The sequence below is a fragment of the Lampris incognitus genome, chromosome 11, assembly GCF_029633865.1.
Source record: "Lampris incognitus isolate fLamInc1 chromosome 11, fLamInc1.hap2, whole genome shotgun sequence".
NCBI lineage: Eukaryota > Metazoa > Chordata > Actinopteri > Lampriformes > Lampridae > Lampris > Lampris incognitus.
In genome coordinates, this window is record NC_079221.1 from 50,587,602 (window position 1) to 50,613,585 (window position 25,984).

At 44.9% G+C, this 25,984-nt stretch overlaps 1 protein-coding gene across 3 annotated transcripts in view; it reads left to right on the forward strand.

The window, feature by feature from the left end:
* Positions 1 to 9,796, forward strand: part of LOC130121181 (NLR family CARD domain-containing protein 3-like) — a 58,621-nt gene extending 48,825 nt beyond the window's left edge. For all 3 annotated transcript variants that reach the window (XM_056290047.1, XM_056290045.1, XM_056290044.1), the window contains exons 11-13: positions 821 to 994; positions 1,155 to 1,201; positions 8,284 to 9,796. In XM_056290047.1, coding sequence (XP_056146022.1) covers positions 821 to 994; positions 1,155 to 1,201; positions 8,284 to 8,816 — 754 coding nt within the window. In that variant the 3' untranslated portion in view covers positions 8,817 to 9,796. The remainder of the gene's footprint in view (positions 1 to 820; positions 995 to 1,154; positions 1,202 to 8,283) is intronic.
* Positions 9,797 to 25,984: the final 16,188 nt, after the last annotated feature.

Sequence of the window (25,984 nt, forward strand, 5' to 3'; positions counted from 1 at the left end):
ACTTACAGGTAACTCCCCAGCTTAGACATAAAATGGATCATAACAAGTCTGAGCTATGTATAAAGTGTAATACAGAGGTGGGGGGTTATATCCACTGTGTCTGGACATGTATTTTTATTGATGAATATTGAAAGAATGGTGTGGTTAAACTTAACATAATCTTTGGTGTTCAACTTGCGAAAGATCCTCTGTGTCTACTTTTTGGTCTGCCTAGCAAACTGGTTAAAAGCTCCTACTGCAAAAGGCTTTTATGTGTTCTTTCTTTCAGTGTAAGAAAAAATATCTTGTGGAAATGGATAGATCACAAGCCTCCTACGATAGCAGGTTGGCAAAAGGGTATATTTGAGCTTATACCTATAAATACTTGACTTACAGAGGTAAATTTATTTTATAAGATATGGTCCTCTTTTCTAAACTACATAGGTCCAAGGTTGGCAGCTATTGTACTAAAGGGTCTAACAGACTGCAAGAGAGACATTTCATATCATGGGTGGATGTGTATAAAAATGTTTCGCTTTGGATTTTGTACTCTGTTGCACATGATTTCCTCTTCTTCTTTTTTTTCCTTTTATTGGTTGCTGTTGCTCTAAATTCAAACGGTAACAGAATGTTGATATGTAGGGGTGGTAGGGTCAACCTCCCCCTCATTTTGTTTATGTTTTTTTTCTTTCCTTTACCTTGGATTAAGTGGCCTTCTCTCTTTATAAACACGCTTGGACATCAACAGCTAAAAGGAATGTGTGTGTGTGTGTGTGTGTGTGTGTGTGTGCGTGCGCGCGTGTGTGTGTGTGCTTGCGTGTGTGTGTGTGCGTGTGTTCAGGTTGTCGGGCTGTCTGGTCACAGAGGAAGGTGTTTCTTCTCTGCTTTCAGCTCTGAGCTCCAACCCGTCCCATCTGAAAGAGCTGGACCTGAGCTACAACCAGCCAGGAGACTCAGGAGGGAAGCTGCTCTCTGCTGGACTGGCGGATCCACAATGCAGACTGGACACTCTCAGGTATGGATGACACTCACTCGTCATGTCTTCTACAAGGATGTCTCCTACTCTGATGCTTGATCAGATTGGTTCTTCTGCAACAGTGGACAGGACTGATATTGGAGGAGGTTTATTAAATGGAGAATGTGTTGTGTGACTGTGTTTCTCCCTCCACCCCCAGGCTGGACCACGCTGGAGTGTGCTGGTTGAAACCAAGTCTGAGGAAGTGTAAGTGTGTGCTTAGTTTATTCATGAATACAAAGCAGATCACATTCAACTGTTTGGATGGAAAGTGCATCCACACAGCAGTGTGACATCCATTCATTCACATCCTACTGGGAATGAAGATGATGGTTGACATGATGTGTCTCCATCAATCATCATCAGGTCGAGTATCCTCGGATGTAATCTTTCGATAGCTTTAGTAAGACGAGTCTAACTAAAACACGTCCATGTTTCGCTGCAACTATGGACGTGAGCAGTATCAGATTCGACTGAGCTGTTGACCCTTACCATTGACCACAAAAGGGTTCTTCCGCTCAGCGTCTTTTCAGTTTCACCATTGGTCATTGATTGGCTCTTCTGCTGAAATATCACATCCACTACACTGCATCCCCATAGCTTTGTTATTTAACCCATAACTGAGGTAACCTTGACTCATTATCAGGGCGTGTCCACATGCCAGTGGGCCATGATAATGAGTCTACGGGGGTTTACTCCTCCGGGGGTTTCTGTTCAGGGTTACCCCACCCTTAGCCTTTGGCTAAAAAGCCTTATCCCACAAGGTAGCAGTTGTACCGGTTACTTTATAGGGCGCTGGTGATTCGCCCATAGTCAGAGCCCCATTAGTGAAAACAGTCTGAACCTCGAGAAGGTGGGGTTGACTTGTCTGGGGGAAGTGCTAGGCGGCTTGGGTGTTTTTGACACACGCCAAACGAAACCACAGCAGACTAAAGTCTTCATCAAACTGGTGAGAAATTAACATTCAATGGGTTTCATTCATCAAGGAACTTAAAAACCAATGTTTGTGTGATTCCTTCGTACTGATGTTTATACGGGAAACTGGATCTATCAACTTTTTCAGACATCTAGCAGAAATGTATGAAAACCTGAGACCACACCTAAGATGTGTGTAAACTCCGCAGTTCTACTTTTATGCAGAATCTTTCACATTTATTCATTAAAATTATCATTAAATAGTCTTATTTGAACAGACTCTGCCCTCCAAAATGGAAATATCAAGAAAGATGAACAAAAGATGAGAAAATTTGTTTACTGGAAAGGCTTCCTGTGATTGTCGCCCTGTGTAATATTCATTTAATTATTGAAAGAGAAGATTTAAAGGGACAAAATACTGTAAAGTCCAAATATTAAATGGGTTGAATGTGTTATAGAGGATTTGACAATAGCATCTTTTCAGGGACAGGACGGATGACGAGTGACTTTTGAGTTGATTCTGATTCACCAGATCCCTGTTGTTAAAGTATATTAAGACTGCTATTAAGACTATGTTATATACGGTTTGAAGACAGTGGCACTGACCAAAAGACAGGAGGTGAAGCTGGAGGTGGCAGAGTTGAAGATGATAAGATTTTCATTGGGAGTGATGAAGAAGGACAGGATTAGGGACGAGTATATTAGAGGGACAGCTCAGGTCGGACGGTTTGGAGACAAAGCAAGAGAGACAAGATTGAGATGGTTTGGACATGTGTGGAGGAGGGATGCTGGATATATTGGTGAGAAGGATGCTGAATATGGAGCTGCCAGGGAAGAGGAAAACAGGAAGGCCAAAGAGGAGGTTTATGGATGTGGGGAGAGAGCACATGCAGGTGGCTGGTGTGACAGGAAGCTGCAAGAAGACAGGAAGAAATGGAAACGGATGATCCGAAAGTAGTAGTAGTAGAAGATTAAGACTATATTAAGACCACTATTAAGACAACTATTAAGACTAATTATTAAGATCACTATTAAGAATAATGTTAAGAGTATATTGAAACTACTATATTAAGACTCCTATTAAGCGTCACGGTTTGGTTTCCTTTGGACCCCAAAGCAGATAGAGACATTAGGTTGACGGTACAAATGAAGATTTATTGTAGACAGCAAAAGGTGGCTGGTGAAGGTGTGGATGATTAGCCAGTTGGAAAAGGCTGTCCGGGGAGACGGCATGGAAATTTGAGGCCAGGCTGAGCAGACGATCTGGTAATCCAGTGAGTGGAGCAAGCAGGCAAGGCAGACATGGCAGAAGACACGAGGGAATCCTGAACACAGGAAGACACACAGTGACATCGGCAGGCACGAGTAAATATAGACAAGGCAGCTTAGGAAAAATATACTCGAGCAACTGCTACTAGAGTGGCCGAGAGAGCTGTTACCACAGAAACAGGCTGAATAATGTGGTGGTGAGTGGAAGTAGAGCTGAGGTTCTTATCCTGGAGGGCCGATGAGTAGATTGCAGACAGGTGAGGAGGTGAAGCGGGAGCTAGGGGAGACCGAGTGAGTCGCACCCATGCCACACACACTGACAGACCCAGTGAAACAGACTGGGGAGGAGGAGACATAAGTGGGGAACACAGAAACATAAGGAAAATATAGTCACGGCCAGAGCAGTGACATTAATAATAATAATAATAATAATCACAAGAGCAAGACGACTGAGAAGTGGTACGAATATCAGCCAAAAAAGGTAACTGAAAACAATTATGTCGCCATCCTCTGGGACATGCCCATCCACACTGACAGAGAGATAAAAGCCAACAAGCCCGTCATCGTTATCAAGGACAGCAAGCAAAAGAGGTGCATGGCAACACCATCCGGAAAAAACACCTCAGTGAAAGTCACAGAGAGGCTGACCGATAAAAGTACCTGGAGATTACCACATTACCGGTGTGGGAAGATGGCGGTGCGAACTCACGTTTGCAGCAGCTTCACTCAGTACCGACTATGCAGTGTCTTTGTCCATGTCTACGTCTAAATTTGGGTCGTTTGTGAAGTTTTTATTTTGATCTTAGATTTGTATTTTTTTTTTCCGTTTTGGATTGGCTGGGCTAAGGACTACAGCCTTGTCTGGAGCTGCGCCCGAAAAGGAAGCACCGAGGGCGGTGCTTAACTGCTAGCCCATGCTAGCAGTTATGCTAGCCCATGCCGACTGGCAATTCTGATAACACCAAGGGCCGTCTGGCGGCGGTCTCACCTAGCGTTGACTGTGTTTTAGTGTTGTCGTGTGGAGTGCGGGGAGGTGTGTCGAAGTGGTCTGGCTGGGAGAGCTGGCATTGGATCGCCTGAGGGAGCCTGATCTGCAGTGTCCAGTGGGCCTAGGGACCATGGCCCTGCCTGGAGCTGCAAATGAAGAGGAAGCACCGAGGGTGGGCAGTGCGCAGGCTAAGCTAACTGGTAGTCCATGGAGACCAGCAGTTCCGACAGTCATCGTGGCTGGCGTTCGCTCTCAGTGATTTTTCTTTTTTTCCTTTCTTTTTTTCTTTTTTTGGGACTGTGTTGCACTGAGTGGACTGTGTTGTTAACTGTTTGTATGTTGTTGTTGTTTTTTTCTTTTTCTTTTTCTTTTTTTTTGTGCTATGTTCTCTCTGTTTTTGTGTTTTTGGTGGTGTCGTTTTTGGACGTTTTGGATGTGTGTTTTTCTCTTTTGTGTCGCACTGCTGTGGGCTGGGTGCAACAACATTTCCTTTCTTTTGTGTACGCAAGTACATGAAAGAAATTGTTCCTGATTGAAATCAACAGGATGTGGGGAATGAAGACCGAAACAACACCAGTGTTCATCGGAGCTCCTGGACTCATGAAGAAGGGAATGGAAAAGTTCACCAACCGTATCCCAGGCAATATCAACATCTGTGCAGTCCAGAAGGTCGCCCTACTCGGAACAGCCCACATATTACGACGAGTACTGTCAATCAAGTGACATCTGCCCTCAGGTCCATAGTTTGGACCCGGCTCTACAGGATGTAAAACAGGAAACATTAAAGAAATAATAATAATAAAAATGCAATTTATTTATGCAGCGCCTTTCAAACCAATGTTACAAGGTGCTTTACAATAGAAGATAGCTGCTCAGCAAAGTGGATGGCTCGGCCTGGGATTATGTCTGGACCCGCAGCTTTGTGTGGGTTGACTCTGGAGAGGGTCTTTCTCGAGTCACGGCTAGGCTCATGGGATGTAGCTGTAATCCAGGTAGGAGCAATGTAGGGCTTTAAAAGTAACTAGTAAAAGTTTAAAATCAGTCCTATACCTAACAAGTAGCCAGTGAAGTGTTGCAAGAATGGGAGCGATATGATCTTGTCTCTTGGAATTCATTAACAGTCTGGCTGCTGAGTTTTGAGCTGGAGGCGGGAGATGGACTTTTGACTCAGTCCTGAATGCAGGGAATTAAAATAATTCAGACATGACGGAATGAATGCAGACTTTTTCAAGGTCCGTTTGAGATATATATTTTTTTTCTTCATTTTTTTCATTTTTTATTTTATTTATATTTACTTTTATTTTTGATGTTCCTGATTTGGAGAAATTATGACTGTACTACCTGGTGATTTGTGTGTCAAAACGGAGTCAAAGAACACACCAAAATTACGGGCAGAGTGTTTGACATCGGCAGACAGTTCCCAAAATTTAATTTTCAGGTTCCCAGTCAGGTTAGGGGGACCGAATAAAAGGATCTCAGATTTGGACCCATTGAGTCGGAAGAAGTTTTGTGACATCCAGCATTTAATATCGGAGCCATAGCACGGGAAGGTTTGTCTGTATCTCTACCAGCAAGCAGGACATAAAGTTGGGTGTCGTCTGCATAACAGTGAAAAATTAATATTATGATTGCGGAAGATCTGATCCAAGGGAATATTGGGCCAAGAATTGAGCCCTGGGTAAGACACCGTGCAAGGGGGATGAGGAGAATTCTCCCGTTACAAGAGATAAAGGTCTGACGGATAGGTAAGATCGGAACCAGGCAAGAGCAGTGTCCTTAATGCCCACATAGTTTCCCAGGTGAGTTAAAATGATGTCATGATCCACCATATTAAAAGCAGAACATAAATCTTGCAGGATTAAAATTGAAAAAGCACCAGAGTCAGTGCGAGCAGTAAGTCGTTGGTAACTTTAATAAGAGCCGATTCTGTGCTGTGGTGGGCACAGAATCCTGACTGATATTACTCAAAGATGCTACATTTATGTGTGCAGTTAGTTGAGAAACATAATTTTTCAAGATTTTAGATAAAAAGGTAAATTTGTAAAACAAGAAGGTCGAGAGTGGGCTTCTTCTATTGCATGTTTTAAACTACATGGGAACAAACTGGTAGACAGTGAGCAGTTGATAATGGAGAGGGTATGTGGGCTGACTGTCTGATATACCTCTTTCAAGAAACCTTGTCTTCCATTGACAGGTGGAAGACTTTAAGTGAGAGATTAACTCCTCTAAGTCTAACAGAGAAATTTGTTTAAAATGAGTCAGAAAGAAAGGTGAGTGTTGTCCACTGCACCCTATCGAAGCCCTTTTCTGTGTCCAATGAAAGGATGAATTCGAGGGATTCAGAGCTTGGTGTATGAATTATGTAAAGCAATCGCCTAATATTAAAGAAAGAATGCCTTCGCTGGATGAACGCCTGTTTAGTCAGTCGATATCAGGCCTGGGACCACTTTTGGCAGATGGTTATAAAGGCCTTAGGCTAAAATCCTTTGGTCCACATTGAAAAGTGAGGTTGATCTCCTGCTGCTACAACGACGTGGGTCCTTATCCTTAAGTAACGATGTTATATTTTGTATTGAATCGTTTTTGTATCTTTTTTATTTTATATGTGTAAATTTAAAACGAAGAGAGTGCAGGCAGGGTGGCGTGGGTGTACAGGAGTGTCAAGAGTGATTTGCGACAGAAGGGTACCAGCAAGAGTTAAAGTGAGGCTTACAAGATGGCTGTGACACCATGTTGTAGGGTTTGGAGACGGTCACACTGACGAAAAGACAGGAGGTGGAGCTGGAGGTGGCGGAGTTAGAGATGCTAAGATTTTCATTGGAAGTGACGAAGAAGGATAGGATTAGGAACGAGTATATTAGAGGGACAGCTCAGGCTGGACGGTTTGGAGACAAAGCAAGAGAGGAATTTTTTTTCTCCCCTTTTTCACCCCAATTGTACCTGGCCAATCACCCCGCTCTCTGAGCCATCCCGATCGCTGCAGATCCGGGGGGGGGGGGGGGCGCTGCAGACTACCACATGCCTCCTCCGATACATGTGGAGTCGCCAGCCGCTTTTCACCTGACAGTGAGGAGTATCGCTCGGGGGACATAGCTCGTGGGAGGATCATGCTAGAAGGATCATGCTATTCCCCCCAGTTCCCCATACACCCTACTAAACAGGCGCCCCGACCGACCAGAGGAGGCGCTAGTGCAGTGACCAGGACACATACCCACATCCGGCTTTCCACCCGCAGACACAGCCAATTGTGTCTGTAAGGACGCTGACCAAGCCGGAGGTAACACGGGGATTCGAACCTGAATCCACATGTTGGCAGGCAACGGAATAGACCGCCAGGCCACCCGGACGCCGAAGAGAGGCAAGATTGAGGTGGATTGGACATGTGCGGAGGAGATATTCTGGGATGTTGGGCTGCACGTAAAACACAGTGGTTAGCGCTGTCGCCTCACAGCAAGAAGGTCCTAGGTTCGAACCCCGGGGCTTTCCAACCTTGGGGGTCATCCGAGGTCGTCTCTGTTTGGAGTTTACCTGTTCTCCTTGTGTCTGCGGTGGATTTTCTATGGGTGCTCCTCACCCTCAAAAAAAGATATGCACGTTAGGGTTTATAACCCTGTCAGTGCTCTTGACCGAGGCATGGCAAGACGAACTGGAGTTGGTCCCCGGGTGCTGCAGGCGGTTTTCCTAATGGAATCGCTGATGTAGATTACACTTGTGCACATTAAAGCTCCGTCTGCCGACACCTCTGTCTCTGAGAAACTTTTTCTACCTGTTTGACGCCATCTCTCATATGAGAAGCGTGTGTGTTTGTTCTGCTGTGTCTTGTATGGTATTTCTGAGAAGGAGCCGTTATTTTAATTCATGATAAACAAGGTCACGTGAACGTGCTTGCAGTTGATGAATGATTGGTATTCATAATTATTCACACGAGTGCAATATCAAATGTTCTGAGGTATGACGTTTGCAAATACAGCAACAGTATAATTCATAAAACGATACAAAGAAAGTTACACATTTATATTGATAAATGAGGTCCAATCTGTGAATAAATCAACAGAAACTAAATAGACTGGGATATTAGATCAACAACCGCTGCTGTATTGTGTCTTGTCTCTATCAGATACCCGCGAACTCACACTGGACCCAAACACAGCACACAGAGAACTCCTTCTGTCTGAGGACAACAGAAGGGTGACGGTGAGAGAGGAGCAGTCGTATCCTGATCATCCAGACAGGTTTGACTTCTGGAGGCAGGTTCTATGTAGAGAGAGTCTGACTGGCCGCTGTTACATGGAGGTACAGTGGAAAGGAAAGGATTATATGGGAGTGACTTACAGAGGAATCAGAAGGAGAGGAGGAGGTGCCGATTGTCTTCTTGGATGTAATGAAAAGTCCTGGAGTCTATACTGTTATGGTGATGGATACACTGCCTGTCATAATAAAAGAGAAACAGAGATACGTATCTCTCCCTCCTCCTCTGACAGAGTAGGGGTGTATCTGGACTACTCTGCTGGAACTCTGTCCTTCTACAGAGTCTCCTCTGACACACTGACACACCTCCACACCTTCGCCTCCACATTCACTGAACCTCTCTATGTTGGGTTTGGGTTTGGGAGGTTTGGGTCACGTGACTCCTCAGTGTGTCTGTGTTAGACAGAGGAGGTAGACGCCTCCTGTGTCCAGGGGGAACACTCACAGTCCTGCCCAAAGACAACTTCTGACATGATAGATCACTGTACAGGAACACACACACACACACACACCCCATCAGTGGTCACGCGGGGTCAAGTATGAGTGTCTTCCTTCCTTGTGGGTATCCTTGCAGGGGGACGCCTGCGCGTGACAGGTTTTTACGTGGAGTGGCTGGTGCGCCTGCAGCCACCACACGGTCCTTTGCAGGGGGTGGCCAAAGTCCAATGGCATAGAGAACCAAGACGATCAGGGACCACCCTCTGTTGCAGCATTCATCCGGCTTCAATTGCATCTGGCTTCATCATAAACAGTTAACATTTTGATAGCTGATATAAACTTGGGTCCAAAACTAAAGGGTTCTAGAGTGTGAAACAAGAATTTATGTTCTATCGTGACAAATGCTTTACAAAAGTATAAGACTATAATAACTGCCTCTGATTCAATTGGGTCTGTGTATTCTATTAGGCTCGAAGACTAATTTTATAATACAGCTTATATGGCGACCTTTTATCAAAGCTGTTTGTATTTCGTTTAACGAGATTATGCACATCTTTTTTTTTTGTCTATTGGTATATGCTAATGCTATCAATTTGTAATCTGTATTAAGGAGAGTTATAGGTCGCCAATTGTCTATCGAAAGTGGATCCTTGTCAGGCTTAGGAATTTAATGATATAACTCCCTGTTTCATTGTAGTGGTCATCTCTTCTTGTGTGAAGCATTCCAGAAACAACATGAATATTGTTTTTTTTCATGTTTATTAAAGCATCTTTAATTTCTAAGATATTTAACCCTGCATTACACAATGATTTACAACATATGTAGTAACAAGATTGGAAGTAAAAAATCGCCAGGCATCAGTCAAATTTAACTGAATGCATAGAGATGTCACTATCTTGAGAGTTTCCATTTGATCTTTGTGGGCCTGTGTCAATATTGTTGTCGTGTGCTTCATTAAAATCTGCTGATGAGCCGTTGTTTTGTAAGTCACTTAATTTTTTTGGGCAAGATCAGAGAGAAATGTCTTATTTGTGCTGCTAGAATCTGCAATGTATATATCCATATACATTGCAGATACTAGGATGTGCATTATCTAGCTTAGCAATTAATATACTCCATCTTCCATCTTTGGAAGTAAATGATTCAAGGACATCACCTGTGTAGGCCTTGCTAGCAATATGGTGCTAGCTACATCCCACCAGATAAACACTTCCAAAAAAAGACGACAGACGGGAATACAGATGGGGATTCTCCTCCATCAACTTTAGTTGGAAATTTGTGAAACTGTAACACAATACAGACACTGTATCAGAAATGCATGCAACATTACAGGTAGCAACAGAAACGCGACATCACAGCTAACATAAGAATACTGTAGCGTGCATGGATTAGTAGACACGCTGGCCGCTGGCTCGTGGGTCTGACCCTTTAGTCGAGCGGTTAGCGATGTCTTCTGCGGTGCGGGCGATACGGGTTCGCTTCCCGGCCGCGGCAGTTCCTGTGGTTGCGTTGTCCCGCGAATTCGCTACATTGGTGTCAGAAGTGGGATGGAGCGACCGTAAGGCCATCGGAAGCGTAGGCGCCCTAAGCTGATATGCTAAAGCGCGAGGACGCGCTTCCCGAAGGCGGTGGGGTAGTATAACGTGCATGGATAAGTAGACACGCTAATTCGCGGGTCTGACCCTTTAGTCGAGCGGTTAGCGATGCCTCCTGCGGTGCGGGCCATACGGGTTCGCTTCCCGGCCGCAGCAGTTCCTGTGGTTGCGTTGTCCCCCGAATCCGCTACAATATAGAACTAACAGAGCTAGCCTAGTCTAACTTAGCTACATTCGGCTGAGTATGTTAATATATTTGTTAACATACAAAATGTACCCACAGACGTTGCTTTAGCTGGCAGGAAAAAAAAAGTGTCGCAGAACTTACGACTGCTACAGACGAGATTACTGATGTAACGTTACACTGGGGTAGGGAGGCTCGCGTGTGTTAATTTAAACAATAACCAACCATGGCTATACACTCACCGGCCACTTTATTAGGCACACCCGTCCAACTGCTCGTTAACGCAAATTTCTAATCAGCCAATCACATGGCAGCAACTCAATGCATTTAGGCATGTAGACATGGTCAAGACGATCTGCTGCAGTTCAAACCGAGCATCAGAATGGGGAAGAAAGGTGATTTAAGTGACTTTGAACGTGGCATGGTTGTTGGTGCCAGACGGGCTGGTCTGAGCATTTCAGAAACTGCTGATCTACTGGGATTTTCACGCACAACCATCTCTAGGGTTTACAGAGAATGGTCCGAAAAAGAGAAAATATCCAGTGAGTGGCAGTTCTGTGGGCGAAAATGCCTTGTTGATGCCAGAGGTCAGAGGAGAATGGCCAGACTGGTTCGAGCTGATAGAAAGGCAACAGTAACTCAAATAACCACTCATTACAACCGAGGTATGCAGAAGAGCATCTCTGAATGCACAACACGTCGAACCTTGAGGCAGATGGGCTACAGCAGCAGAAGACCACACCAGGTGCCACTCCTGTCAGCTAAGAACAGGAAACGGAGGCTACAATTCGCACAGGCTCACCAAAATTGGACAATAGAAGATTGGAAAAACGTTGCCTGGTCTGATGAGTCTCGATTTCTGCTGCGACATTCGGACGGTAGGGTCAGAATTTGGCGTCAACAACATGAAAGCATGGATCCATCCTGCCTTGTATCAACGGTTCAGGCTGGTGGTGGTGGTGTAATGGTGTGGGGGATACTTTCTTGGCACACTTTGGGCCCCTTAGTACCAATTGAGCATCGTGTCAACGCCACAGCCTACCTGAGTATTGTTGCTGACCATGTCCATCCCTTTATGACCACAGTGTTCCCATCTTCTGATGGCTACTTCCAGCAGGATAACGCGCCATGTCATAAAGCTCGAATCATCTCAGACTGGTTTCTTGAACATGACAATGAGTTCACTGTACTCCAATGGCCTCCACAGTCACCAGATCTCAATCCAATAGAGCACCTTTGGGATGTGGTGGACCGGGAGATTCGCATCATGGATGTGCAGCCGACAAATCTGCAGCAACTGCGTGATGCTATCATGTCAATATGGACCAAACTCTCTGAGGAATGTTTCCAGTACCTTGTTGAATCTATGCCACGAAGGATTAAGGCAGTTCTGAAGGCAAAAGGGGGTCCAACCCGGTACTAGCAAGGTGTACCTAATAAAGTGGCCAGTGAGTGTATATTACCACAAGCTGAGGCTATGACATGAGATAAACATACAGCGACACTCATGAGGCCCCACATTAATCAGTCTTTGGAGACAGAAGCAGGACTACTTCTGTGACTGGTCGAGAGAAAGTCTTATTAGTTCTGTCTTTGACGATTGCTGTTTCGACTTTCTGGACCAATCCATCTCCTCTTGGAAAGGTCTTTGTGATGATGCTCATGGCCATTAATTTCTTTTCACCTGGTTGTCTTTCAAGAGAACGACGCCCTTCTTGAAGGTTTGACCTTTTCTCTTGCCACTTATTGTGAAGCTGCAACGTTTTGAGGTATTCCACCTGTTCCAAAAGGTGTCATTGTCCATGTCTAGCCCTCGGGAGGCGTCGACAAAGTTCATGGCACAGTCAGATCGTATCTGTTTTGCAGGGCCCCTGACTGCGAAGAAACTTCTTAAGGCGTTGATGAAGCTGCTGGCGCTCATTGCCTCGATCACTTCGATATGCACTGCCCTTGAACACATGCACGAAAACATCACGGCCCACCATTTAGAGAGAAGCATAAAGCGTAAAGCATAAAGAGGTAGCACCACAGGAAGTTTAGAATGTAAACAAACCAAGCATGGTCGCTATTGTCACGCAAATTCACGTTACTTTTATCTATCTCAATCTGTCGTGTTAATCCTTCAGAAAGCAATGACTGTAAGTGTTACATGATCATAAGACGTTTATAACTTAAATGTAATGAGTTTTGGATGTTTTGATAACTGAATACAATCGCTGCAACTGCACTATGCTACTCGGTCAGACACGTTAGCATGGCTGCTAATAAAGTGAGCTTATGAAATGTATTTTCAGCAAGCAATTTTCTATTTTTATTTATAGTTTCACTCCGATTCAATGTTGTCAACTTGACTGCTACAATTGGAAGTCATTAAAGGAGCAAGAGGCTAATTTTCCTGGCTCTTGAAAGGGAGTTTGGCTGGCTGTTTAATCTATGTTAACGCCTAGGAAGCACAACATGTAGAAAGAGCAGTACAGTGAAAAGTCAGACCGTCAGAATAATTTATGCTACAGTTATGGAGACCCAAGCAGCAGAAAATGCACCGTCAGTGTCCGGATCCAGGCACTCGTCTGCCTCCAAGTGCTCAGTAGCAGGCGCAGCCGCAAGAGCCAGAGCTGTAGCTGAAGCCACGCGCGCCAGAGCTGCATTCGCACAGCAGGAGCTAGAAATAAAGAAGCAGAAAGCTAGACTGGATCTAGAAAAGGCTACAATGGAAGCGAACCTGCAAGCCCTTGAACTGGAAAAGGCAGCGGCTGCTGCCAATGCAGAGGCTGAAGTCTTAGAGGCGGCATGCCAAAATGGAGTGTGAGGACATGCTCAGTCCCAGGAGTGCCATCACACCACTGGAGGTACAGCAGCGGACGGAGGCATACGTGGCACAACATGCACGGGTCAGCTTCAACCCCAATGCTCCCCCTTCAGACAGATCTCCTCCTCTCCGTCTCAAAGAGTTACCGCCATGTAGACACGCCCCTGTGTTAAGCCCCACATTTGCCCGATCTGTTTATTCAGCCACACAACCCAGTGAGTACTTATCTGCGTCAGAGCACCAGCCACATTCACCTCGACGCCCCACCTCGTACTCTCACTTCCACCCAGAGCCTATCAGCAACAAGGCTGCTCCCCAGGCAAGCGTGTGAGCTACCCAGGCCATTCACCTAGGAATGACACACAGAGCCCTCCTCCTGTCAATCAGAACCCTGACATGATAGACTTTGCTAAGTATCTGGCCCGCAGGCAGTTAGTTGCTACAGGGCTAAATAAATTTGATGATCGGTCTGAAAGTTTTAGAGCATGGCAGTCCTCCTTTTGTAATGCTACACAGGGCCTAGAGTTAACAGCTAGTGAAGAGCTAGACCTGCTCATTAAATGGCTAGGAAAGGAGTCCTCAGACCATGTTAAAAGAATCCGAGCAGTGTATGTCTCTGCTCCCCAAGCTGCACAGCAGTTGTCTTGGACAAGACTTCAAGAGTGCTATGCCACCCCCGACGTGATAGAGAGTGCTCTATTCAAGCGGCTGGACAGTTTCCCTCGTCTCAGTTCAAAAGAAAACTCCAAGCTGAGAGAGCTTAGTGACCTGCTCCTGGAGCTGCTCTCAGCCAAAGCAAACGGGTACTTACCTGGCCTCAGTTACCTCGACACACGACGGGGTATCAATCCCATCGTCGAAAAGCTGCCACAGAACCTACAAGAGAAATGGCTGTCTGCTGGCGCAAAATATAAAGAACATCACAGTCTGCTACCCCCCATTTGCCTTCTTTGTTGACTTCGTCTGCCGCGAGGCAAAGGCCAGGAACGACCCCAACTTTATCCTGACCAACAACAGCTACAGTCATCACCGCAATGAGAGGGCTGCAGGGAGACAGGAGAGTGTGAGGACCACCATATCTGTCCACAAAACCGACGTGGCAGCAACAGCTGATGCACACCTGACTTACAGAGCAGAAAAAGTAAGTGACCCCAGCTAAAAACTGTCCACTCCATAACAAGACGCACACTCTGGAAAGATGCAGAGGTTTCAGAATGAAGCCACTCACAGAACACAAAAAGTTATTAAAAGAAAATAGAAGATGTTTCAGGTGCTGCTCTGCCGTTCACATGGCCAGAGAATGTCCAGTGACACTGAAATGCAACGAGTGTGAAAGTGAGGAACACTGCACAGCCATGCATCAAGACACCCCCTGTCACCAGCGGCGTCTTCTGTGGCGGAGCCACACACAGACCAGCAATGCAGCTCTTCTTCAGAGGTGACTTCCAAGTGTACAGTGGTCTACGGAGATGGTCTCCCGGCTCGATCCTGTGCAAAGATATGTCTGGTGCAGGTCTTCCCACAAGGCGAAAGAGAAAGTGCTGTGAAGATGTACGCCATCATTGACGACCAGAGCAACCACTCGCTGGCCAGGTCTGAGTTTTTCCAGCTTTTCGGCATCCACGGTAGCCCTGCGCCTTACCTGCTGAGGACCTGTGCTGGCACCACAGAAATGGCTGGGAGGAAAGCAGTCGGTTTCCAGATAGAAGCAGTCGACGGCCCATTGTGTCTGGATTTACCCCCACTCATTGACTGCAATGAGATCATGAGCAACAGGTTGGAAATCACCTAACCAGAGGTCGCTCTTTCCCACACTCACCTGAGGCCTGTGGCTCCTCATATCCCAGAGCTTGACCCTGAAGCACAGACTCTCATTTTATTAGGGAGAGACATTATCTGTCTACATAAAGTGAGACAACAGATTAATGGCCCTAACAATGCATCTTTTGCCAAGCGCTTGGACTTGGGGTGGGTCATAGTTGGGGAAGTTTGCATTGACAGTGCCCACAAGCCCACTGTTACTGTCTTCAAGACAAACGTCCTGCAGAACGGACGTCCTTCTTACCTGACACCGTATCAAAATCACATCCACGTCAAAGACAAGGCAAGCTACCGCGGGGAGCAAAGACATGACCTCTCCAGTCACTCACCTGTCAGCGTGCGTCCTGAGAACAAACTTGGACTGAATGTGTTCGTGAGAACAGCAAATGACACCAAACCCGCTTTGTCTTTTGAAGATGAGACATTTCTGAAAACCATGCACACAGAGTTCCTCTACAAGCCACACCAGCCTGAAATATACAAGCTTTTTCATTTAGTGGATCCTGAAACAGACAGACATGAGGCCTCAGCTGACTGCGCTCGCCACTGACATAAGTGAAGGTAAACTCACCTCAGAGCAGTTCCAGCGCTTCTCCACTTGGGAGTTGTTGCTGAGAGCTGTCTCTTTCTTAATCCACCAAGCCACATCATTCAGGTCAGCCGTGGCTTTCCACCTTTCCGGGGACATTGTGTTGCTGAAAGAGAGTCAGTCCCCCCGCAATGAGTGGCCTATGGGTCTGGTCACTGCCACCTTTCCAAGCAGTGACGGAAAGGTCAGAAAGGTTGAAATAAAGACTGCATCACAAGACAAAGTAAAGACATTCTTCAGGCCCATTACTGAGGTTGTCCTGCTCCTCCCTAAGGAAGGTCAAAGGTCAAGCGAGGACTGTTGAATCATTAGTGAGATTAAATGCCAGGCGGGGAGTGTTCTGCCCATAATGTGATTTATGTGTTCTTAAGTAACTTTAAACTTGAAGTGTTTGTATGTTCACATCACTTAATTAACTATTTGATAATGTTAATGTTTGAGTGGGACTTTGTTCTGATGCCCACAGAGATGAGGGAAGCATAAAGAGGTAACACCACGGGAAGTTTAGAATGTAAACAAACCAAGCATGGTCGCTATTGTCACGCAAATTCACGTTACTTCTATCTCAATCTGTCGTGTTAATCCTTCATTAAGCAATGAATAAGTGTTACATGATAACAAGACATTTGTAACTTAAATGTAATGCGTTTTGATAACTGAATACAATCGCTGCAACTGCGCTATGCTACTCGGTCAGACACGTTAGCATGGCTGCTAATAATGTGAGTTTATGGAATGTATTTTAAGTAAGCACTTTTCTATTTTCTCCTTATTTAGAGGTTTACTCCGATTCAATGTTGTCAACTTGACTGCTACAATTGGAAGTCATCAAAAGAGCAAGAAGGCTCACTTTCCTGGCTCTTGAAAGGCAGTTTGGCTGGCTGTTTAATCTATGTTAACGCTTAGGAAGCACAACACGTAGAAAGAGCAGTACATGTATTGCCGAAGCAATATGTTAACAAAAAAACTGGTCACTATGGAAACCGCGTAAATTCCAAAAGGAATCCCCATAAGGGTGTCAACTTTTTATTTAAAAAAACACAACCCTGTCAACACAACGCGCAGCAAATGGGATTTGGATTGGATTTAAAATGTTTTCATGAATTTAAACGTATTTGCTGTAAAACATTTTTCTGCGCGAGAAAGCCGTAAGGAACTCTGGGAGTTATTGCGTCAGTCAGCCAGGATTGGTGTGTAGCGGTGAGGAGACACGACGATTGGATAAACCCGCTCCCACGAGGAAAAGAAGGCAGACCATGTAGACTCTTACACCACAGAAATGACAGAGGACTGCGAGCATTAATAGTAATAATAAACTTATATTGCGCTTTTCTAACACTCAAAGTCGCTTTCAAAAAAGATGATGGCCAAAAGAGGGATAGTGCCCACTGCCGAGGGAAAACAAAATAAAAAAAATCCAGCGGGAGTTGAGGGACAGAGCCAGATCTGCAAGCTAGCATGCAGAGCCAGGAGGCCAGAGCTCACGTAAAGCTAACGTTAGCCGAGTGGTAGTTAACCAGTTAGGCCATGGATGGCCACCAGAAGTAACGTTTGAGGAGGGACAGGGTTCTATTAACTCCAGGGTGGCAGGATAATTTGCTACAGTGAATACACGAGCCCGAGCTGCCTTGGGGACAAACTGTCGATCAGGAGGGCCTGTACCTGGGTCGGGTTGAGAGCGGAGAGCCTTCGTGATGCATGACTCAATTTCCCAGGAGATGGGGGTGACAACACAGGAGGCAGGGACGATGTGATCAGGTTCGGTGGGGGCCTCCTTCTGGCTAAACAGGGCATCGGGTTTAATGTTACATTATCCAGGACGGTAGGTTAGTGTGAAGTTGAATCTGCTAAAGAATAAAACCAATCTGGCTTGCCCAGAGTTTAACCTTTTAGCAGATTGAATGTATGCCAAGTTCTTATGGTCAGTCCATACTATAAATGGCTGTTCAGAACCCTCCAGCCAGTGTCACCACTCAAGAGCCATCTTAACAGCCAGCAATTCCCTGTTGCCTACATCATAGTTCTGCTCAGCTGGTGACAATCGCTTGGGGAATAATGCGCAGGGATGAAGCTCGTTATCTGGACCATGGCGTTGAGAGAGGACAGCTCCCACTCCACCTTCAGATGCATCCACCTCCACGACGAACTGCAGAGACGGGTTGGGGTGAAAAGATGCTTCAAACGGAAGAAAGCGGAATCAGCCTCTGGGGACCACCGGAACAAGACTGCAGGGGAGGTAAGGCGTGTGAGAGCTGCAACCACAGTACTGAAATTCCTAATGAACCTTCGATAGAAGTTAGCGAAACCAAGGAATCTTTGCAACCGTTTTCGATTCGCAGGAACAGGCCATTCTGCTATCACTCTCACCTTTTTCTGGATCCGTCTTCACTTGACCTTTCTCAATAATAAATCCCAAACAACTGACCCTCTCTGCATTGAACTGGCATTTCTCAGCCTTCACGTAAAGCTTGTTTTCCAGCAGGCGTTGGAGAACCTGACTCACATTATCCTGGTGCTCTAAGGTCTGGGAAAAGATGAGAATGTCTTCCAGGTAGACAAAGACAAATTTGTTCAGGAAGTCTCTGAGTACACAATTTATTAATGCCTGGAAAACTGCAGGGGCATTAGTAAGGTCAAAAGGCATCACTAAATACTCAAAATGCCCCAAAGGTGTGTTAAATGCGTCTTCTATTCACCTCCCTCCTTTATTCTCACCAGATGATATGCGTTACATAGGTCTAGCTTAGAGAAAACTGTAGCTCCTTGGAGTGGTGTAAAGGCCGAATCAATGAGAGGTTGAGGGTACTTATTTCTTATGGTGATGTTGTTTATTCCCCTGAAATCAATGCAAGGTCTTACCGTAGAATCCTTCTTGGGCACAAAAAAGAATCCGGCTCCCAAGGGGGAAGAGGAGGGCCGGATAATGCCTGCAGCCAAGGATTCCTGAATGTACCTCTCCATAGCTTCATGTTCAGGTTTGGAGAGTCTGTAGAGGCGGGTGGAGGGGAGAGGAGCACCAGGGAGCAGGTCAATAGAATAATCATAGGGTCGATGGGGAGGCAAAGAGAGGGCATTGGATTTGCTAAAAACCTGTTGCAGCTCATGGTACACCACCGGGACCCCAGAAAGGTCTGGAGATTCAGGGGGAGAATCTGCACCACCTGTTGGGCAAAAGGCAGACTGCAAGCAGTTTTGATGACAAAAGGGGCTCCAACCCAAGACCTTTCCATTAGACCAATCGATATTGGGGTTATGAAGTGTTAACCATGGGTGACCAAGAATGAGAGGTGTGCTTGGAGCAGAAATTATATGTAGACAAATGGATTCTCTATGGTTACCAGAAAGAATCACAGTGAGGGGCAGAATGCGGTGTGTAACCTGTGCCAATACTCTCCCATCAACAGCCAGAGCAGTACGAGGTTCCTCCAGGGGCTTGTTCTGCCACCTGCTGATCGAGGAAATTCTCTTCGGCCCCGGAGTCCACCAAAGCCAGCAAGGGCAGTGAGAAAAAGTTACAACAGAGGGAGGCAGGCAATTGAAACCGGTTTTCTGCCTTATGGGAGGGTTTGGTCTGGCCCACCAAAGCTCCCATAGTTACTGGTGGGCCTGGTCTTTTGGGCGCACCGGACAGGCGGCGATAAAGTGTCCACTCTTCCCACAGTAAATGCACTCACTAGCCCGACGCCTCCGAAGTATCTCCTCTGGAGGAAGGCGGGCCCGGCCCAACTGCATGGGTTCCTCAGGAGGAAACGGAGGAGGGGCCAGAACAGCAGCACGGGCAGGACTGAAGGTTGGCAGAGACATGGGGCTCCTGGGTCTGGAAACAGAAGTCTTCTCCTGAAGGCGAGAACGAAGCCTGTTAGTTAATGAAATCAGAGAGTCCAATTCAACAGGCTCATCTCTTGAAACCAGTTCATCCTTCATTTGTTCAGAGTCCCTTTATAAACGCTGATCTTAAAGCATTCTCCGACCAATTCACCTCTGAAGCCAGTGTCCAAAATTCAATGGTGTAATCAGATACTGGCCTGGAGCCCTGGGACAAGGCCATTAACCTCAAGGAAGCATCATACTTATAATCAGGGTGATCAAAGACCCCCTTAAACTCCTTTAAGAACTCGTCCTAATCTGTGTCCTGGAACGAATGACTGGAGAACCGGGCCTCGGCCCAGGCTAAAGCCTTTCCTCTTAAAAAAACCACAAATATACTGAATCTTGGAGACACCAGATGCAAACGAGACAGGGTTTAACTGGAAGATGGTGGAGCACTGAAAAAGAAAACCCCTACACTGATTAGGCTGGCCTAAGTAGGGTTCTGGGTTCGGGGCTCTGGAGTCCTTGAGCTCAGGGTCCGCTGGAACTGAGGCAGCCGGAGCTACAGTGAGGGCGGCTGTCTGGATGGAGACTAGAGATGAAATTTGAGAGGTAAGTTTTGATAATTGTTGGCTTAGGTTTTGGTCGTGGTCAAAAAGAGTCCTCATGCATTGTTTATGTTGACCAAGCAGGATCCCTTGCTGGGAAACTGTCTGACGGAGAAAAGCAGGTTCATTGTCTGTGTCTGAGGTGTCCATTTTGTGGCCAAATCGTTCTGTCATAATAACCAATATCTTCTCTGGGCATCCACTGATACAGACACAGACAAAGAACTCCCAGATAGTGTGAAGAAACGGGTTTAATAGTGGACGCTGGTCTTGCCGGTCTGAATGGTCTCACTGGAAGGTCAAAATCCAAGATGGAGGCTGGGAGTTGGAGAGACACCAGGTAGGACGAGGCAGGGGGACGGGAGGCTGGTCGAGCAGGGCAGAGCTGGGTCTTGGGTAAGGACGGCTGGAGACAGAGCAGGAGCAGGAATGGAAGCTGGAGACGTTGTCGGTATATATAACATTAGTCCCTCCTCCTTTTTCCCGTTCTGTGGCGTGAGTGTTTTTGTGGCGTGACAAAATAAAAGTCTGTGCGACGTCTCGCGCGACCACATTCACGCGAGTAGAGCGACGCGAATTATTTTGTGTCTTTCGGTGTGAACACGGCATAACAATAAAGGAAATAATGACTATTACCTAAAATGGAACTAGTACTGGCTAAAGTGTGGATTTATTATTTAAATTGAATTGTGAATTAGCCTATTCAATTTACTTGTTTCAATTATATTATTTATTTTAACTTCGTTGTACATTTGATATATTTTCAGTATTTTAATATGCATTGGCTAATCTCTAGGAGACACCCAATGTCTAGGTTAAAGTAGACATTTTTGTTTTGTTTTAGAAAGGGTTAATTTTTTGAATAAGACATGGGTCTATAAATAGGATAGTTATACATTATATATGTATTGTGTTGAAACTATATATTAAAACAAATTAAATTATTTCAATATGTAGACCTAAAGAATAATCCACTGTTTTGGGGTTCAGCTAAATTAGAATAAGTTTTCCTTTTTTTTTCACAAATAATTGATTAATTGGATAATTGATTAGGAAAACATATAGAAATAGCGGAATCATGATTTAAAATTAAAGGAATTACAACAAGATGGTCAGCGTGGAGGTCAGGTTACTCAGGCCGGGAAACATGGACATTTGGGGTGACAGGGCGAGTGAATGGGTTTGTGTGTGTGTGTGTGTGTCTTTAACTCACGTGTGGCTGTCTGTATGTCTATGTTTGATTGTTTTGTGTATAAATAAAAGTTATCTTAGTGAGAATTCTGACGTCTACTAGTTATTAGATGAAGAGTAAAGTTATTATCATAATTTTATTCAACTACCTAAGAAGGGACTAACAATAGCCCACATACACATTTGTAGCATCAGGAATAAATAAAGTAAACTCAGGGAATCAAAGCAAGTTGAATCAGTTGATCTGGATATAATGTTTACTGGCAGATACATTTCATCACTCATCTAAGTGAGCTCCTCAGGTTAGACTGAAGATATCGCTTAACACTGGAAATGAAGTCACTGGATTTCATATATTTGGATTATTGTCGTGTCAGGAGCTTGTCTGGTCTCTGTGTGTGTTCTAGTGTTTGTTCTGTTTATTTTGTTATGTGAGGCGTCACCATGTAAGTTGTTACAATTGCACTGTCACAATGTAAAGCTTTTTTTGTGGACCAAAGGAAGAATTGTTAATGGGGATCCCATTAAAAAACAAAAAAACTCGAATCTGATTGTCAACTCAATGGTGAATTGAAAGAACAACCTCTTATGGTATATAAAAGAGGGAAATAAAAACACCTAGTATACTCATATTTACCTCCTCCTAAATCTGTACCAGCCCAAGCTACCTTAGCACCTCTCCCTGAGGGCTACTGCCACTGTGGTGGTTGTAGTCAGTTGTAATTATATTTACCGCTGTAACAGTTGTAAACATCCTCACACAGGTGAAGATATCACTATAAAAGCAGTTATTTCCTGTTAAACCATCGGCCATTTATCTCATAACTTGCTCTTGTGGTAAGTCGTATGTTGGAAAGAAAGTTCAACATTGAAAACTCGTATTGCTGGACACAGAAGCACCATTAGATACAAAAACTTGAATTATCCAGTAAAGTAACATTTTGTTGAATTTAATCATCTCATTTTCTCTCTCAGATACTGAGTGCTAGCCAAAGCTCAGTCAGGAAGACTATCTTTTGCAATGCATAATTCTGTAGTTACATTTCTTATTTTATCCTGCCATGTTCTCATGCGTGCTCACTCATATCCTCCCTCGCTGTCATTGTCTGGGGCTGTTAATTGAGTTATCAGCTGAACACGTCACCCGTTCTCATCTATCCAATAGCACGGTGACACACCTGCATGGTGAGCCTATCATCTTGCTGCTATCTTTTTAAATATGTTTCTCTCTGCACCTCTAGGCATTTGTGCTGCTACTATATGTGCCCGTCCACCTCCTCATCACCACTTAGTCCTCGCAGATCATAAGTTTCATCTCTTCATCAGCCTCACCAGCCTTATGGGGCAGCACGGTGACCCAGTGGTTAAGACTGTTGCCTCACAGCTTGAAGGTCCTGGGTTTGAACCCTAGGCCGTAAGAGGTCCTTTCTGAGTGGCGTTCGCATGTTCTCCCCATGTCTGTGTGGGTTTCCTCCCTCCATCAAAGAAATGCATATTAGGGTTAATGCCCCTGACCTAGGCATGGCAAGAAGAACTGGAATATCTATCTATCATCTCAGCAGAAGTCATGCATGTGCCCTCACCACCAGTGTCTGGACTCCATTGGGGGATATACTGTATTATGCTGCTGCTCAGGGCTGATGCCCCTCAATTACATTTCTCTGCTGAGTCTAACTGCCTAAGACTTTCCTGACATGTATTAATTACTGCTAAATAATCTGTTTTAGTAAATAATTATATTTAATTAATTCGCCATGGCTCTCCTGATTGAACTATTGGTGTTGAGAAAGTATCACTCCCCCCAAGAGGAGGTAACTTGAATGTTTTACTTTCCAGGTGGGAACGCTATTGGATCCACCATCTGAGAACCCTGTAACCTCATGGACTGAATACAAACAACAGCTGTGTTTCCATATTGTATTTTTATGCACATTTTGAAGTATCTCATTAGAAAAGGTTCATGATAAAAAAAAACAACTCAATTTTGCAAAAAAAAGTTTGTACACTGGCTTAAGGTGGTTTTTGTCTTGTTAGAAAGAATTAATGCGCTACATCGGATATGGAAACCCCTTTGCAGAAGAAGTTCTGATGTAACTCACATGACTGATCAGCAGTTTCCGCTGTCAGCATCTTTCCATGGCCAATAAAAGCTGACGTGAAAGAACAATTACAACTTTCCCAACTGAAACAATCCCTGAAAACCTCTCTCCACTTTCTCTCATAGATGGCCAAGGTGACTGGTTGTGTTTCCGGTTCAAAACCTCTATTTCTTCTACTCTGTTTATTACAGCCATGCATAATGCAGCCTAGACCACCAACTTCTAAAGAAACAGTGTGTTGTGCAGCCTAGTTGACTCACTGCAAAACAGTTGATGGAAGTGTGCCTAATTTGCTTTTTTTGTTTTGTTTGTTTTTTTGTGACATTTTGAAAGTTTGCTTAAAATTCACTTGACCATTACTGGAGTCACGGCTTATGACTTGAAGTGTTTTCTGTAATGTACCTATATTTATTGGATATTTAGATTAAGTTGTTTATGATGTTCATCTAAAGCCGAGGTTCAACTCTTCTGTATATCCATTAGAAATATATTTCAAATAAATGTATTTATAACATTTTTGAATATACTTAACCAAAATGTTGTTATATAAAATTTAAATCTCTATATGTGGTAGCAGAAATAATGGTTCTTGTCACTTTGTTTGAAGTGATTTGATTGGCTGTAGTTCCTGTCACTGTTTGTTGAGTGTTTTGATTCGCTGAGGGCCTCTTGATGGGTTGTCTCACCCTAATGGTGGAACATGATTGTCTAATCACCATCAGAGGTATTACTTGTGTGTGGTCTACGCAACACACCAGTGCCTGTGTCCTAATATTATTGTTGATTTTGTAGAGGGCCTGAGGGCCTAAATGGAATCCAAATATAGAATAGAAATAAAAAGGAGATATACAAATGGAGCTGGTGTGTGACACTTTTTTTCCTACTTTCAACTCTACTTCTAGTGCTCAGCACCACACTGCAGCCGACGGTGTGTGTTACTTTTCCATTATATAGTTTAACAGTAATGGCGTTAACAGTTAACAGGAACGGCGTACAATCTTTGCCAAATCAAATATGTAGATCATAAATCAGATTTCCATTCTGGATTGGTTGAGGGCCGGGTCACCAACAACCACCACCGGTACTGTTGGCCAGCAGGGGGCTGGTGGAACTATGCTACTGTTTGGTGAAGGTGAAGGAGAGAGAGGGGGGGGGCATGTCAAGAGGCAGCAGGAGAGGAGGAGGGTAGGAGTGTGGAGGTGAGAGTCGGAACTTTGAATGTTGGCACTATGACTTGCAGGTGGCTGGTGTGACAGAGGAAGATGCAGAGGGCAGGAGGAGATGTAAACAGGTGATCCGCTGTGGTGCCCCCTAACGGGTGGAGCCGAAAGAAGTAGTAGTAGTTAACAGTAATGGAGCAACATCATTAAGAGAGCACTGTTGTCCCCCCTTGAGAACATTTGGCTAATTTAGACTCCTTTGGTAAGAAAATAACATGCGGTAGACTATTGATAAATCTCTATCTGACAGTTATGGGCCAAGTTCTTTCCAGGTTACACACCAGCAAAACTATTTCTTGTCCAAATTGTCTCTCCTCTTACCGTTCATATGTCCACGTGGCTTAATTTGGACATCATCATAAAAATCATTAGTTTGCATCAATAAAGTGAAATGTTTGAACATCATCCTTATCCTGACAGCTCCAACAATGATGCAATATCTAAACAGTACGATAGTGTGTTGCCATGTTTGGAACAAATCTGCCATAATAGCTTATTAATCCCAGAAAAGAGCGGCACTGGCTTACATTCATTAGGGCAGGGGCCTCTGGGGATTTGTGGAGGCCTGTGGCATCGATATGTCCCAGGTATTCCAGTGAGCTTTTTAAAAACTCACACTTTTCATGCTGCACCCAGAGGTCAAGTTTCTCCAAGCGACTCAGCACTGTTTTTCAGGTGATCAGTGTCATCACATTCAGTTACTAGGGCGTGATCCAGAAAAGAGTGCACATTGAGGATCCCCTGAACAACTTGGTCATGACTCGCTGGAAGACAGAGGGCGCTGACGTTATTCCCAAAGGAAGCCGGTTGTAACGGAACATTCCCTTGTATGTTGTGATGGTGAGGTATTTGTGGGAGCTCTCCTGGACTGGCACCTCAGAGATCAAGTTTGCTGAAACCCTAGTGCCCCGCTAAAGAAGCAAACAAGTCCTCTATCTGGGGGATGGGATAATGTTCAGCACAGAGGACAGGGTTGATGGTTACTTTAAAATCCCTGCGGATGCACACACCCCCTTCTTCTTTGTGATTGGCACGATGGGGGTGGCCCATTCACTGAACTGGGTAAATCACCAAGAGTTGTTGTAGGCACTTTCAGCTTCTCTGAAATAAGGGAGACTGCTGCCCCAGTGTCTAGATCCATCTCTGCTGTTTGCCCCTCTATTTCTGGCCTGACCCAGATTGCAGAAGAGGCTGAATTGTCCCGC